Source organism: Acomys russatus, chromosome 26 (genome assembly GCF_903995435.1).
Source record: "Acomys russatus chromosome 26, mAcoRus1.1, whole genome shotgun sequence".
NCBI classification, from domain to species: Eukaryota; Metazoa; Chordata; class Mammalia; order Rodentia; family Muridae; genus Acomys; species Acomys russatus.
The window spans coordinates 12,951,295-12,963,847 of NC_067162.1; the positions used below are offsets into that span (position 1 = coordinate 12,951,295).

Sequence of the window (12,553 nt, forward strand, 5' to 3'; positions counted from 1 at the left end):
GTCCAGCCCCCATAAGCTAAACTCGAGTGAAGATGGGTACTTTTTACTTTACCATCCGAGCAGCACGCTCCAATGGGGAGAAGTAGCTCAGACTGGGCTGCTGTATCTTTCACTGTGGCATGCCCAATTATTTATGGGTAAGTAACAGCCTTAAGGTTGAGCTTCATCCTTACAGAAGACCCATTGCTGGCTAGGTGCCCTGGCACATGCCCGCTATCCCAGCACTCAAGAGTGAGGCAGGAAAAAGAAAAAAAAAAGAGTGAGGCAGAAGGATCGTGAGTTTGAAGCCAACCAAGGCTACATAGCAAGGCCCGGTCTTAAACAAACATACAAACAAAAACCATACATTGCCTGTACGGATTCTGTAATTCCCAGGCTTACATTGTCCATTAGAAAATAGCACAAGACCCCCAGTCAAAAACTGGTAGCACGTGTCTGTAATTGCTGCACTTAGGAGGTTGAGGCAAGAGGTTGAATATTTAAGGCCAGCCTAGTCTGTGTAGTAAAACTTGATCTCCAAAAACATAAAAAGGAACGTGGGACAGCATATCAAACTCCCCTAAGATGAAGTTGAGTTTTTCCAAGGCCCAGGCTCTGCTGATCTAACAGAACTGGACTAATATATCGTGTCTGCATTGTCAGCATCTGACCTCTGCGGCCATTAGTTGAATTGTACCTGGTAGTCATTGTTGTTTTGTTTTTCAGTGCTTAGTTTTGAATCTAAGTCCTCATAAATGCTAAGCAAGCACTCTCCCAGTGAATATATTCCCAGCTGCTTCTACTATTTACCTATTTTTTAAAAATGTGAGCACTATTGAGGGTCTCACTATATAGTGAGAGCCTTTACTATCCTAGAATTGTCTCTATAGACCAGGCCAGCCTTGACTTTACATGTTTGCCTGCCCTGTCCTAAGTGGATTAAAGGTATGCGCCATCATGCCAGGCTGTTTATTTTTGAGGCAGTCTTACTAAATTGCTCAGGTTACTCTTAAATTCATTCTTTAACCCAGGCAAGCTTTGAACTTGTGATCCTCCTGCCTGAGCCTCCCAAGCGTTGGGATACAGTCCATCTTACTAGCCTCAGTGTTATTGCTTTAGAAGATGTTCGTTGTTTGTTTGTAGGCAGGATCCTGAGCTGGCATGGAACTCACTGTGTAGCCCAGGCTGACCTTAAAATTTTCTGCAGCCTCCCAATTGCTGGCAGGTTCAAGCCACTCCTCTCAACCAAACATAATTCTCAGTGAAAGAACTTATATTTTAAAAGAAGACAGTCAAGTTGCCTCTTTTCACAGGGCAGAGACAGTAAACAAGTAAAGACAAAGCGAATATTCCCTGCAGGGCTTTGAAAGGCTGATTGCTCTGCCTGTGTACAGGGAAATGAAGTCTGCCTGTAGGTGCACAGAGGACTCAACCAGCGCACTCACTTTGCTTCCGGTTGCTCCTTACTGCTAAGGAATTTTCAAACCAGCAGCTCTCTTGGAACTTCTCAATAAATGTCTCCCTTAGGTTGCAAAGAACATGTGCTGGAAGATGCAAAGCCTGAGTCCATTGGAGACACTGCAGACTTGGCCCTGCCACCCGAAATGCCCATTCTGATCGACTCCCACGCCCTGAAAGACATCCTGGGGCCGCCACTGTATGAGCTGGAGGTGACAATTCTCATGGCTATGTTTACACTGCTGGCTGCTTGATGTTGGGGTTGTAGAGCTGGGGCTTCTGAAGCTGTGTCATAAACGGGACACTCCCCTATCTACTGTTGCACTTAGGTGCTAATGTGACAGTCTGGCTCTTGAAGGGAAACAGCCCGAGCCATGGCCTCTTCTGGGCAGCCAGGCTGATGTGACACACTCATGGCCTCTATTTCATGATTGGCTCGCGTTCACGGACTTGCCTCTGCCGAAGAATTCAAACAGTTAATCTGTTTCAATGCATTTCAGTCAAGGACATCCTGTTGTCCTGTGCCACTAAGGGCCTGGGAAGGAGGCAGTGAATCAGCCTGCTCCCAACTGTCTGAACACAGGAACTAGCTTTCCTGTCAGACTGCTGTAGTGCCAAACCTGCTGTCCCGTGGATACTCCTAAAGGGCTAAACCATGTACACATCTCACCCTGTCTTTCTCCATCTCTATCTTTCGCATCTCACTATCTTCCTCTGCCCTTTCCTTTCCTACCTAACAGCCAGGGCGAGTTTAAGCAGAGATGATATAGGTTATAAAACAGGGCATTGAAGGCATTATGTCCTCTGAGGTGTCTAGATGTTCAGGCATTCACAGGTAAGGTCCTAGGAAAGGCTTGTGAAGATGTCTAGAAAATGTTAACTGGGCAGAAGGCAGCCTCTCCAATAGAAATGCACAATCATTACCAGTGGTGATGGTTTCCCCAGGGTTTCAACTAGGGAGAAGAGCCCTGTACCCATCCCCACAGAGCTCCCCGTCACCAGAACAGTCCTCGTTTGTTCTTGACAGTAAGTTGGAACTTGAATCACATAACTGAAGACATTATTTGATTGTTTGAATTCTTAAGAAGCCAAGGGTTTGAACTTAAAAGAAATGGAGCTTAATTTTGGTTTTAAAAAGTAGTTAATCAGCTGGGTGGTAGTAGCACACACCTTTTATCCCAGCACTTGGGAGGCAGAGGCAGGCGGATCTCTGTGAGTTCGAGGACAGCCTGATCTACAAAGAGAGTCCAGGACAGCCAGGGTTCTGTTACACAGAGAAACCCTGTCTTGAGGGCGGGGGATAGTGATTCTGCTTTCTTGCTGTTAAAGTGAGTTTATGAGTGAAGATGGGTTCTGATCCCATGTGCCATGGCCTCTTTCTCTAGACTTTACAGAAAAGCTCACTCTAGCAACTCTCTGAGAATTTAGACTATATTAAATCCAAGGGTCGATACATCTTTCTGTTTTATAACCCTTCTCAGTTGATGTTGGGTTTGGATGCATTGTTTTGCCACTCCAGGAGCTCTGGCAGAGAAACAGCAGAAAGAATGAAAAGGAGACTGTAAACATGGCTTAACAGTGCTCTTTAATGCCATTTGATTTTCCTTACAGCATTTTAGCTATTCCATGTGAATGCTTCTACCAACTTGAATGTAAAGGAAGATTCCAGTAGGCAGTCTGCAAACCTCACTTGTTTTGCTTTGGTTTGTTCCAGACAGGGTTTCTTTCTCTGTGTGGCCTTGGCTGCCCTGGACTCGCTTTGCAGACCAGGCTGGCCTCGAACTCACAGAGATCTGCCGGCCTCTGCCTCCCAGGGTGGTGGGATTACAAGCGTGCCTGACCTTGCCCAGCCCCACTCTTGTTTTAAGAGCTTACTCATCCTTTCTCCTGACATTGCCCACCTCTGCCTCTCCAGCACCTCCCTGCAGAGAGAGCACACTGTGGATGCACTTGTGGCTTCCTATGCTTTCGTACCACTGTCCTTCATCTGCCCGTAGTCTGTCAGTCCTAGAGCGTATTCACACTTGTATCCTTGTAATGTTTGTCAGAGCCGGACTCGGATGCCGTGTCTCCTTGTGAGAGGACTGAAGTGAGTGTAAAATCATGGTGGGTCCGTAAGTCTTCCTATAGAGTAACAAGGTCACAGAGAACTCTGCACATCGGCAGACACCGCTATTTTAGTCATGTGAAGTAAAGGCAATATAAAGTTGGCTGCCATTAGATATGCAAATGCTCCTTATGTGTTAATCTTTGAAAATTAAAATGATTATGGCTGGAGAAAACTCAGCAGGCTAAAAGAGATTACCGCTATGCCTGAGATCCAAGGTTCAATCCCCAGAACCTCCACAGTGGAAGGTGAGGACAGATTCCACAAAGTTGTCCTCTGACCTTCACATATGTGCTATGGTGTGCAGGCGCTTGTACACACATGAAAACACAAATGTTTTCAATTTTTTTCTTAAAAAAAATGCAACCGCTAAGAGACCCAGTCTAGTATTCTTTAAGCTTTTCTTTAAGCATGCTAAATGCTTCCTCAGTCTATCTGCATGTTAACCTAGTCTGCAGTATGAGTGGGAAGGTAAGAGAGGTCAGCCTGAGGGCTGGTAGAGCTCAGCGGAACAGCGCTTACACAGGCCTTAGAAGACAGGAAGAACCTGAGATACTTTTATTCTACTTTGACACACAGAAAAGCATTTTTAGAAGGTGTGTGTGTGCGTGCAGATACCAAGTATGCATGTGCAGGTCAGAGCACAGATCTTGGAAGCAGTTCTCTCCTTTCACCATATGAATTCTTCTCTGGATCAAACTCAGGTCATCAGGCTTGACAGTAAGCACCGTTAGCAGCTGAGCCATCTCTTCAGCCCTAGAAAACCCGTCTACACCTCAAGCTGTGTTAGCTGATATAACTGCTGACCCCACAAATCAGTGGTTATAATGGGAAGTTAATAGTAAGTGCTGCTGGGTAACCAGGGTTTTGAAGTTGGTTTTGTTGAACCACTTAAGGAATTCTATCCAACACCTTTGCCTTCCCACCTTGTTTTAGAGGTTTTGACACTAGATTTCAGGCTAACTGGTCTGCAAGCTCTCCATGGCTGCCTCCCATTTCCTGTAGGGATGCTGACACTTAGCTACACACTGCCACTGTCGGCTTTTTACTTGAGCCTGGCATTGAACTCAGGTCATCTGATTTACAGGGTAAGCCCCTTTACCCCCTGCACCATCCTCCCAGCCTTTTAAGACGTTGTGTATGGTGTTTTGCCTGAATATGTGTCTATATACCACTTGCATACATGGTGCCCACGGAAGCCAGAGGAGGGAATGGGATGCTGGAGGCTGGAGTTCCCAGATGGCTGAGCAGCCCTGTGAGTGCTGGTAGCTGACCCTGGGTCCTCTGTAAGCATGATAAGTGATCTTGACAGCTGAGCCCCTTACCTGGGTTCTTGAAGCAACCATAGTTAATAGTTTTGAGTATTCAGCTGTAAGAACATGACTGACAGTTACTAAAATTGTAACAAATGGCTCATTCTGTTAAAACAGGCCTTTGTATTCTGAAGATTACTCGCTAGGGTTTTAGGACATCCAGTCCTGGGAAGAAGCCATATAATAGAGTAAGAAAATTGACTCTATATTAATCTTTTTAAATGGTGAACAGTTTTATCATCTATTTGAGTTTTCCAAGACAGGATCCCTCTGTGTTAGCCTTGGCTGTCCTGGACTTGCTTTGTAGACCAGGCTGGCCTTGAACTCACAGTGATCCACCTGCCTCTGCCTCCCCGAGTGCCGGGATTAAAGGCTTGAGTTGTTCTCAAACCACTGGAGGCCTATATATCGATCTTTCCCATGTTCCTCAATTAAATAAAGAACAAAGCAGGCGCCAGTGCTAGAGGGAAGTGTGAGCTGAGCTGGGGCTGAAGGCTAGCTAAATCCGCCATCTACCTGTGAAGTTAACGGTCAAAGTGAGCTAGCTCTTCATGTGGGCTGACTAGCCAGTGGCTTCACAGATGCCACAGTTTCCACAGCACATGCCTGATAGAAAGAGACTGGGTATGAGCACCCAGCCTCTCCCAGAAGCCAGCCAGTCTCTGCTGTATCAGAGTAGCTGACAGCAGAGAAGTCCCACACTAGATTGTACTTGGTGACATACTAAACTTACTTCCTCTGTGTCTGAGACACAGGGGTATAGTCAAAGTTAGCATTACTGTCTTCCAACTGTTACTTTGCATTTTCGTACCTGGGGTGGGCTAACCTATAGCTTATCGTGTGGACTCATAATCCCAACCAAGCGGCTTGTTCCACTTCAACTGGCAGCCAGCAGCAGCACTGGGCTGTCGGGGTCCTGAGTCTAGGATATCACTAAGTGGCAACAGAAATCCGTACGAGCCACTGCTTCTGAGACAATTGATAGCGAGAGGATAGCTGCTCCCTGAAGCAGATTCGCATACTGAAGACCCAGCTAGGCTCCACTATGCACTGATAAAACTAGCGGTTCTTGAAAACCAAGGCGTATAGAACTGGACCAAGCTCTTGGAAGTCAGTTACTTACCCATGTTCTAGGGTTAAACTGCATCTGGTAAATGCTAAATAACAAGTTAAGTGACTCTGTGGCAGACATCCAAAGAGTGGGACATTACTCCAAATGCTGTCAGCTAGAGGTTGGTGCTGACACCTGCTGTGGAACAGCAGTGTACAGGGTAGGATGAACCAGTTGCTCTAGAGATAATGTTGACATGACTGATGTTTTCATCTTTCAAGGTATCTGAGCGTTTAAGTCAACCTGGAGTGGCCATAGGGCTAGCATGGACTCCCTTGGGTGGCAAAATCATGTTTGTGGAGGCAAGTCGAATGGACGGTGAAGGCCAGCTAACACTGACTGGCCAGCTTGGGGACGTCATGAAGGAGTCTGCCCATCTTGCCATTAGCTGGCTTCGAAGCAATGCCAAGAAATACCACCTGACTAATGGTATGTGGCCTAGCCACAGTTGGGGACGGGGCTGGGGAGGCCAGCCCTGGATCATAATCCAGGAAGCATCCTACACTGTTCGACAAAGGTAACACCATTCAGGAAAGCCCAGGGCTGGGCTTCTGACCTCTGTGGAGACCCTAGTGACCATGTTAGGGCTATTTAGCCTAGTCCTTGAATTAGAAACAAGAGCAAAGTTTTGTCTTAAATCAATGCTTAGAATATAATGAATCTTTCCATCCAGACCTCACTAAGTACACTATCCATTAATATTTTTAAGGATCATTTACACAAAACATTCATTTTTATGTTTGATTTTATTCAGAGGAAAAAATGGGTTTAATTTTTCTATATTAAAATCCTCCCCCCCCCCTTTTTTTTTTCCTTTTCAAGCTTTTGGAAGTTTTGATCTTCTTGACAACACAGACATCCATCTGCACTTCCCAGCTGGAGCTGTCACAAAAGATGGACCATCTGCTGGTGTTACCATAGTAACGTGTCTCGCCTCACTTTTCAGTGGGCGGCTGGTACGCTCAGATGTAGCCATGACTGGGGAGATTACACTGAGAGGGCTGGTTCTTCCAGTAAGTACAGAAAACAGATCATGTGCTTGTCATTTTTACTTAAATTAATAATTTTAAATTTACATGAAGTTTGCTTTCTTTCTAGAAAAAACTTTGGTTTAAAATAGACATTAAAATTTTGTTTTGTACTGGGCCGGGTGTGATGGCACATGCCTTTAATCCCAGCACGCGGGGAGGCAGAGGCAGGCAGGTCACTGTGAGTTCAAGGCCAGCCTGGTCTACAAAGTGAGTCCAGGACAGCCAAGATAACACAGAGAATCCCTGTCTCAAAAAACTAAAAACAAAACAAATTTTATTTTAGTTTTTCAAAATAGGGTTTCTCTGGACGTGCTTTGTAGACCAGGCTGGCCTCAAACTGAGAGATCTGCCTGCCTTTGCCTCCCCACGTGCTGGGATTACAGACATGCACCACCACACCTGGCTGACATTAAAATTTTAATACCTGTAAGTAACATATTTTAAAGCTTCGGTCAAGTAGAAAGAAACATGATCATATCCCATGCTTCTCTGTCATCTAAAATGATTTATTTAAAATAAACAATTATTTTAAAAAATATTAGTGTGGTTGTCAGAATCAGTTCACCTGAATGTCTGCAGTCTAATGAACAGTCACATGCACTACATGTACATAAAATGAGACTGTTGCTTTTAAGTTCATTCCACACTTTTTAAAGTTCCTTTTGAGACATCCCACCACCTTGCAGGAATCTTAGATTACCGTAATTGGCAAGATTTAAAACAAAGCCAGCAGCATAGAAATGGGAACTGAATTAAAGTTGTCTAACTTTATATTCAGAAAGACTGCCTGCATCTGTAAGTTCTTGGGCTCCATGCTGTGGTTAAACACACAGGACTGCAGTATTGGGGCTTTCAGTGTCTGACAGGACAAAATTTTGACAGAGCCATAGCAAAAAAACAAACAGAACAAAGACTTAATCCTTTACTCTGCAGAAGTCTTTTTATGACTAAGATTATAGAAATTCCAGTAGTTAGGACCCTAAAGGAGTTCAATTCCCAGCAACTACATGATGGCTCACAACCATCTACAATAAGATCTGGTGCCCTCTTCTGGACTGCAGGTGTTACACTCAGGCAAAACACTGTATACATAATAAATAAATCTTTTTGAAAAAAAAATATCCATAGTTATCAAATTTTCAGACTTTCTGTTGTTAAAAATATGTTAGTAGCTGGGCAAGGTGGCCCACACCTTTAATCCCACCACTCAGGAGGCAGAGCCAAGCAGATCTCTGTGAGTTCGAGGCCAGCCTGGTCTACAGAGCAAGTCCAGGACAGCCAATGCTGCTACACAGAGAAACCCTGTCTCAAAAAAACCAAAAAATAAATAACCTGGAAAAATATGGGAGTAACAGAAAAAAATTTTAAATAGGTGACCATTAAGCCTTTTAGTGGCTTCCCAGCTTCTATCACAAAATGGGAGGTGGGCTGCATGTCTAAGTCAGTAACGGTTCAGGACGAGGCAGATGCACTTAGCAGTGACCATCAACCTTGAAAGCTGTCTTCTTTTGCCTGGCAGGTGGGTGGAATTAAAGACAAAGTACTAGCAGCACACCGAGCCGGACTGAAGCAGATCATAATTCCGCAGAGGAACGAAAAAGACCTTGAAGAGATCCCAGGCAACGTCAGGCAGGATCTGAGTTTTGTCACAGCAAGCTGCCTGGATGAAGTTCTGAATGCAGCTTTTGATGGTGGCTTTACAGTCAAGACCAGACCTGGTCTTCTTGACAGCAAACTTTAGGCCCTAACATTGGTTGTAATTTTAGTTGTGAGGTGCCAAGAGGTCCTAGCAAGGCTGGCTGTGGACACCATTAAGAGTAAACAAAATAGCCCTAATTTGTGGACATAATCAAAATAGCAACGAGTCTGTTCAAGTAGTTGTTGGTGTTTATTACAGAAATGTTGGTTTAATAAAGTAATTAAAACTAGAGTTCTGGTCTTCATTGGATTTGGTGTCCCTAGAAATGATACAGAACAGAGGTTCTCCGTGGTCCCAGAACAGAGAACTTGCTAGAAACATCAGGCCCGCTACAGACCTAAATCCAACTCAGAGATGTGGACTGTCGATCTAGGAAGCCCTCTCACAGGTACGTCTAATGTGCTTTATAACTGTGGGTGACAGTGGCACGGGCACTCAGAGGCAGAGGCAGGCGATCTCTGTGAGTTCACAGCCAGGGATGCGTGCGCCACCACCCAGCTAGGCAACTGTTCTTGTGTTTGTGTTAAAGGAGACTAGCATGAGGCCCAGACATGACAGTTCAAGTCTTAGGCTGAGGGAAGCATCAATGGGAACATTATTTATATGGGGCAGGGGCATGCATCAGCAGTCACTACAGCAACACAGCAGCTCTGGGTGCCTGCCAGCTCAAAGTACAGGCCCAAGGGGAAGCAGCTGTGTCATCTGCAAACGTCCCTAACTCAGATCCTCACTCCTGCCACTTACTCACGCCAAATCCCAAGGGTGTCCGCTTCCCATGCCTGTCCTCCTGTGACTCAGTCCGAGGTACCAGAGATCGAAGGCAGCCCCTTAGGCTTACTTAACTTTCTAAACCCAGTTTCTAATATGTCCATGTGTGAAATGATAGTTTAGTAGTATTGCTGATTCATTAAGGATGCGACATAACACCCACTTAATTCTAGAGTCAGAATCTTACATTACAAAATGTAAAAAGAGATAATATAAAGGTATTTGGACAGTTCCTGAGTGGGCATGGGGTCTGCAAGTTACCTGAACTCCTGCTTGGGCCTGCAATCTATGGAGGGACTAGCTAGGGCACTCACAACACTGCCTCCAGCCAGGGGATCTCCACAGCCAGCTCTGCCTCATGCTGGCCTGAGGTGGAAACAAAGAATGTCTTTCAAAGCGTGGGCTTCTCTGGGTCCTAGACATCAGCACTGACCTTCTACTTGGGAAATGTCACAGGGCATCTTCTGTGCTGTCATAAAGGGTTGGTTTGTCTTTTAAAGAGAATGCTGTGTGCTTCTATCTTTTGTGTGCACATACAGGTACTTGCAGAGCCAGAAGAGGGAGTCAGATCCCCTAGAGCTGGAGTTAGAGGTGGCTGTGAGCTGCCTGGTGTGGGTACCAGGAACGGAATTTGGAGCTTCAGCAAGAACAAGCACAGTGTGGTGGCACACGCCTGTAATCCCAGCACTCAGGAGGCAGAGGCAGGTGGATCTCTGTGAGTTCGAGGCCAGCCTGGTCTACAAATTGAGTCCAGGTCAGTCAAGGTGAAAGAGAGAGAGAGAGAGAAAGAAAGAAACTAACTTACGCCAACCACTGATACACACACACCAAACTGGCCCAAGACTCAATTCAAAATGACAAATTGAAGCTTAAGAGCTGGGTGTGCACCATGAGGCGCTAGTTTGATCCCAAGCAATACAAACAGGAGTGCTGAAAGCAGAACAAAGTCAAGAAGGATCATGGACACCTACACATAAAACTCCACAGAGACACGGCTGGAGAGATGGCTCAGAGGATAAGAGCACTGGCTGCTCTTCCAGAGGTCCTGTGTTCAATTCCCAGCAACCACATGGTGGCTCACAACCATCTGTAATGAGATCTGGTGCCCTCTTCTGGCCTGCGGGTGTACATCCTGGAAGAATACTGTATAAATAAAAACAAAACAGAAAGGGCCAACAGCATCAACAGAGACTATCCGCGCTAACAAAACATCTGAAGACAAGAGTTAACTGTTGCATGCTAAATCTCAAAGAAACAAATCTCTTCTGTGTCAAGAGCATGAAGACGTAACTAAGATTGCTTAGTGGACGTTAACGTGTCAGCCTTACCTGCTAAAAACACATAAAATATGCCTTCACTTGCTAAAATTAGCAAAGCCAGGAAGTAAACAAAATCCTTCACGCTTCTAAGTCCCACTGAAGCCTTCCCTGGAAGCAAAAATAAAAGTATCAAGACTTGGGCTGTAGAGATGGCTCAGTGGTTAAGAGCATGGCCTGCTCTTCCAGGGGTCCTGAGTTCAATTCCCAGCACCCACACGGTGGCTCACAACCGTCTATAATGTGATCTGATGCCCTCTTCTGCAGGTAAGTGAGTTCAATTCCCAGCACCCACACGGTGGCTCACAACCGTCTATAATGTGATCTGATGCCCTCTTCTGCAGGTAAGGCACTCATATACAATAAATAAAAAGTATCAAGACTTTTAAATTAATGCCCAAAACATACTGATATGATGCTAATTCGTACATAGGAAAAAAAATCTTGATATATCACACAACAAAATACTAGCTAGTGGTCAAGTTATCACAATGATTTTGCTAGGGATTCAGCTCAGTGAAAAGCTTGCTTGTGGAGCATGCATGAGGCCCAAGATCAAGCCCAATACAAATAATAAAAGCCCAAGTTTTTTGTTTGTATTTTTGAGACAAAATTTTGCTGTGTAGAGTAGGGCACCCTCCAACTCTTGAGTCTGCTGCCTTGACTTCCATGCTCTGAGATTACAGGTGTGAAGCATGACCAGACTTGCCCAAGACTATCAAAATGGTGAACATCTAGGGTGATCATGTTATGTGGTGAGGATTACATAAACAACATTTTCAAAATAAATGAGTACGAGAACATGTGTACACATTTAACTGTAAAATAAAATGTCAGTCAGCTCTGTATTCACCGTGAAGACTACAGATCTACCCTGGATGTGCCATGTTGAGATTTTAAAGTCTAGGCAAAATACACTGAAACTGCAAATGATATTCCCCCAAAGAAATACTAAGTTGCTTTTCAGCCTAGCATTGTGGCATCTATCATGTCATCATAGCACTTGGAGGACTGAGGTTAAGATTGGGATTCAGGGCTGCCCAGGGTTAGTAAGACATTCTCAACACACACACACACTTTGCTTTTTCTTTTTTAATTATTTATTTATTATTTATTCAATATTCTGCCTGCATGCCAGAAGAGGATACCAGATATCATATATAGATGGTTGTGAGCCACCATGTGGTTGCTGGGAATTGAACTCAGGACCTCTGGAAGAACAGCTAGTGCTCTTAACCTCTGAGCCATCTCTCCAGCTCCACACTTACTTTTCTTTTTTTTTTTTTTTTTGAGACAGGGTTTCTCTGTGCACACTTGCTTTTCTAAACATTCATGAAAGTAAAATTCTGGTTCTAATCTGTAACTATTCCTTTTATCCTAAATATAACTCATAAGCACATGAAACCCGATTCAATATAAGGCTTACCTGTATTGAAAACAGCTAACCAAAACCAAGCTCCGTGATCCAGAAGTAGAATTCGGATAAGGGAGAAAACTAAATTCTCAGTGACTTTCAAAGTTTGGGGCACTCACAAGAAAAATATAAAATTATCAATGGCCAGATTTCTGCTGTGTGCCTGAGTGTAACTAGGAATATGATACTGAAGGCAAAATCTAGAAGCCCACATTGGTTGGATGCTTATGTCCTATGAAACACTATTTCAGGTTAAAGTACTTGCTCGTCATTTAACCCTTCACATACTCACCATGACACATTAGAAAACTGGGCCCAAGACCAGACAGCTGGTTAAGTTGGGTAGAGGTAAACTAG

At 44.5% G+C, this 12,553-nt stretch overlaps 1 protein-coding gene across 1 annotated transcript in view; it reads left to right on the top strand.

The window, feature by feature from the left end:
* Lonp2 (lon peptidase 2, peroxisomal) overlaps window positions 1–8,927 on the top strand; it is an 86,436-nt gene extending 77,509 nt beyond the window's left edge. The window contains exons 12-15 of the mRNA XM_051169091.1: window positions 1,507–1,649; window positions 6,190–6,397; window positions 6,791–6,981; window positions 8,519–8,927. Of these exons, the coding sequence (XP_051025048.1) occupies window positions 1,507–1,649; window positions 6,190–6,397; window positions 6,791–6,981; window positions 8,519–8,740 (764 nt within the window). The 3' untranslated portion in view covers window positions 8,741–8,927. The remainder of the gene's footprint in view (window positions 1–1,506; window positions 1,650–6,189; window positions 6,398–6,790; window positions 6,982–8,518) is intronic.
* The last annotated feature ends 3,626 nt before the right edge of the window (window positions 8,928–12,553 follow it).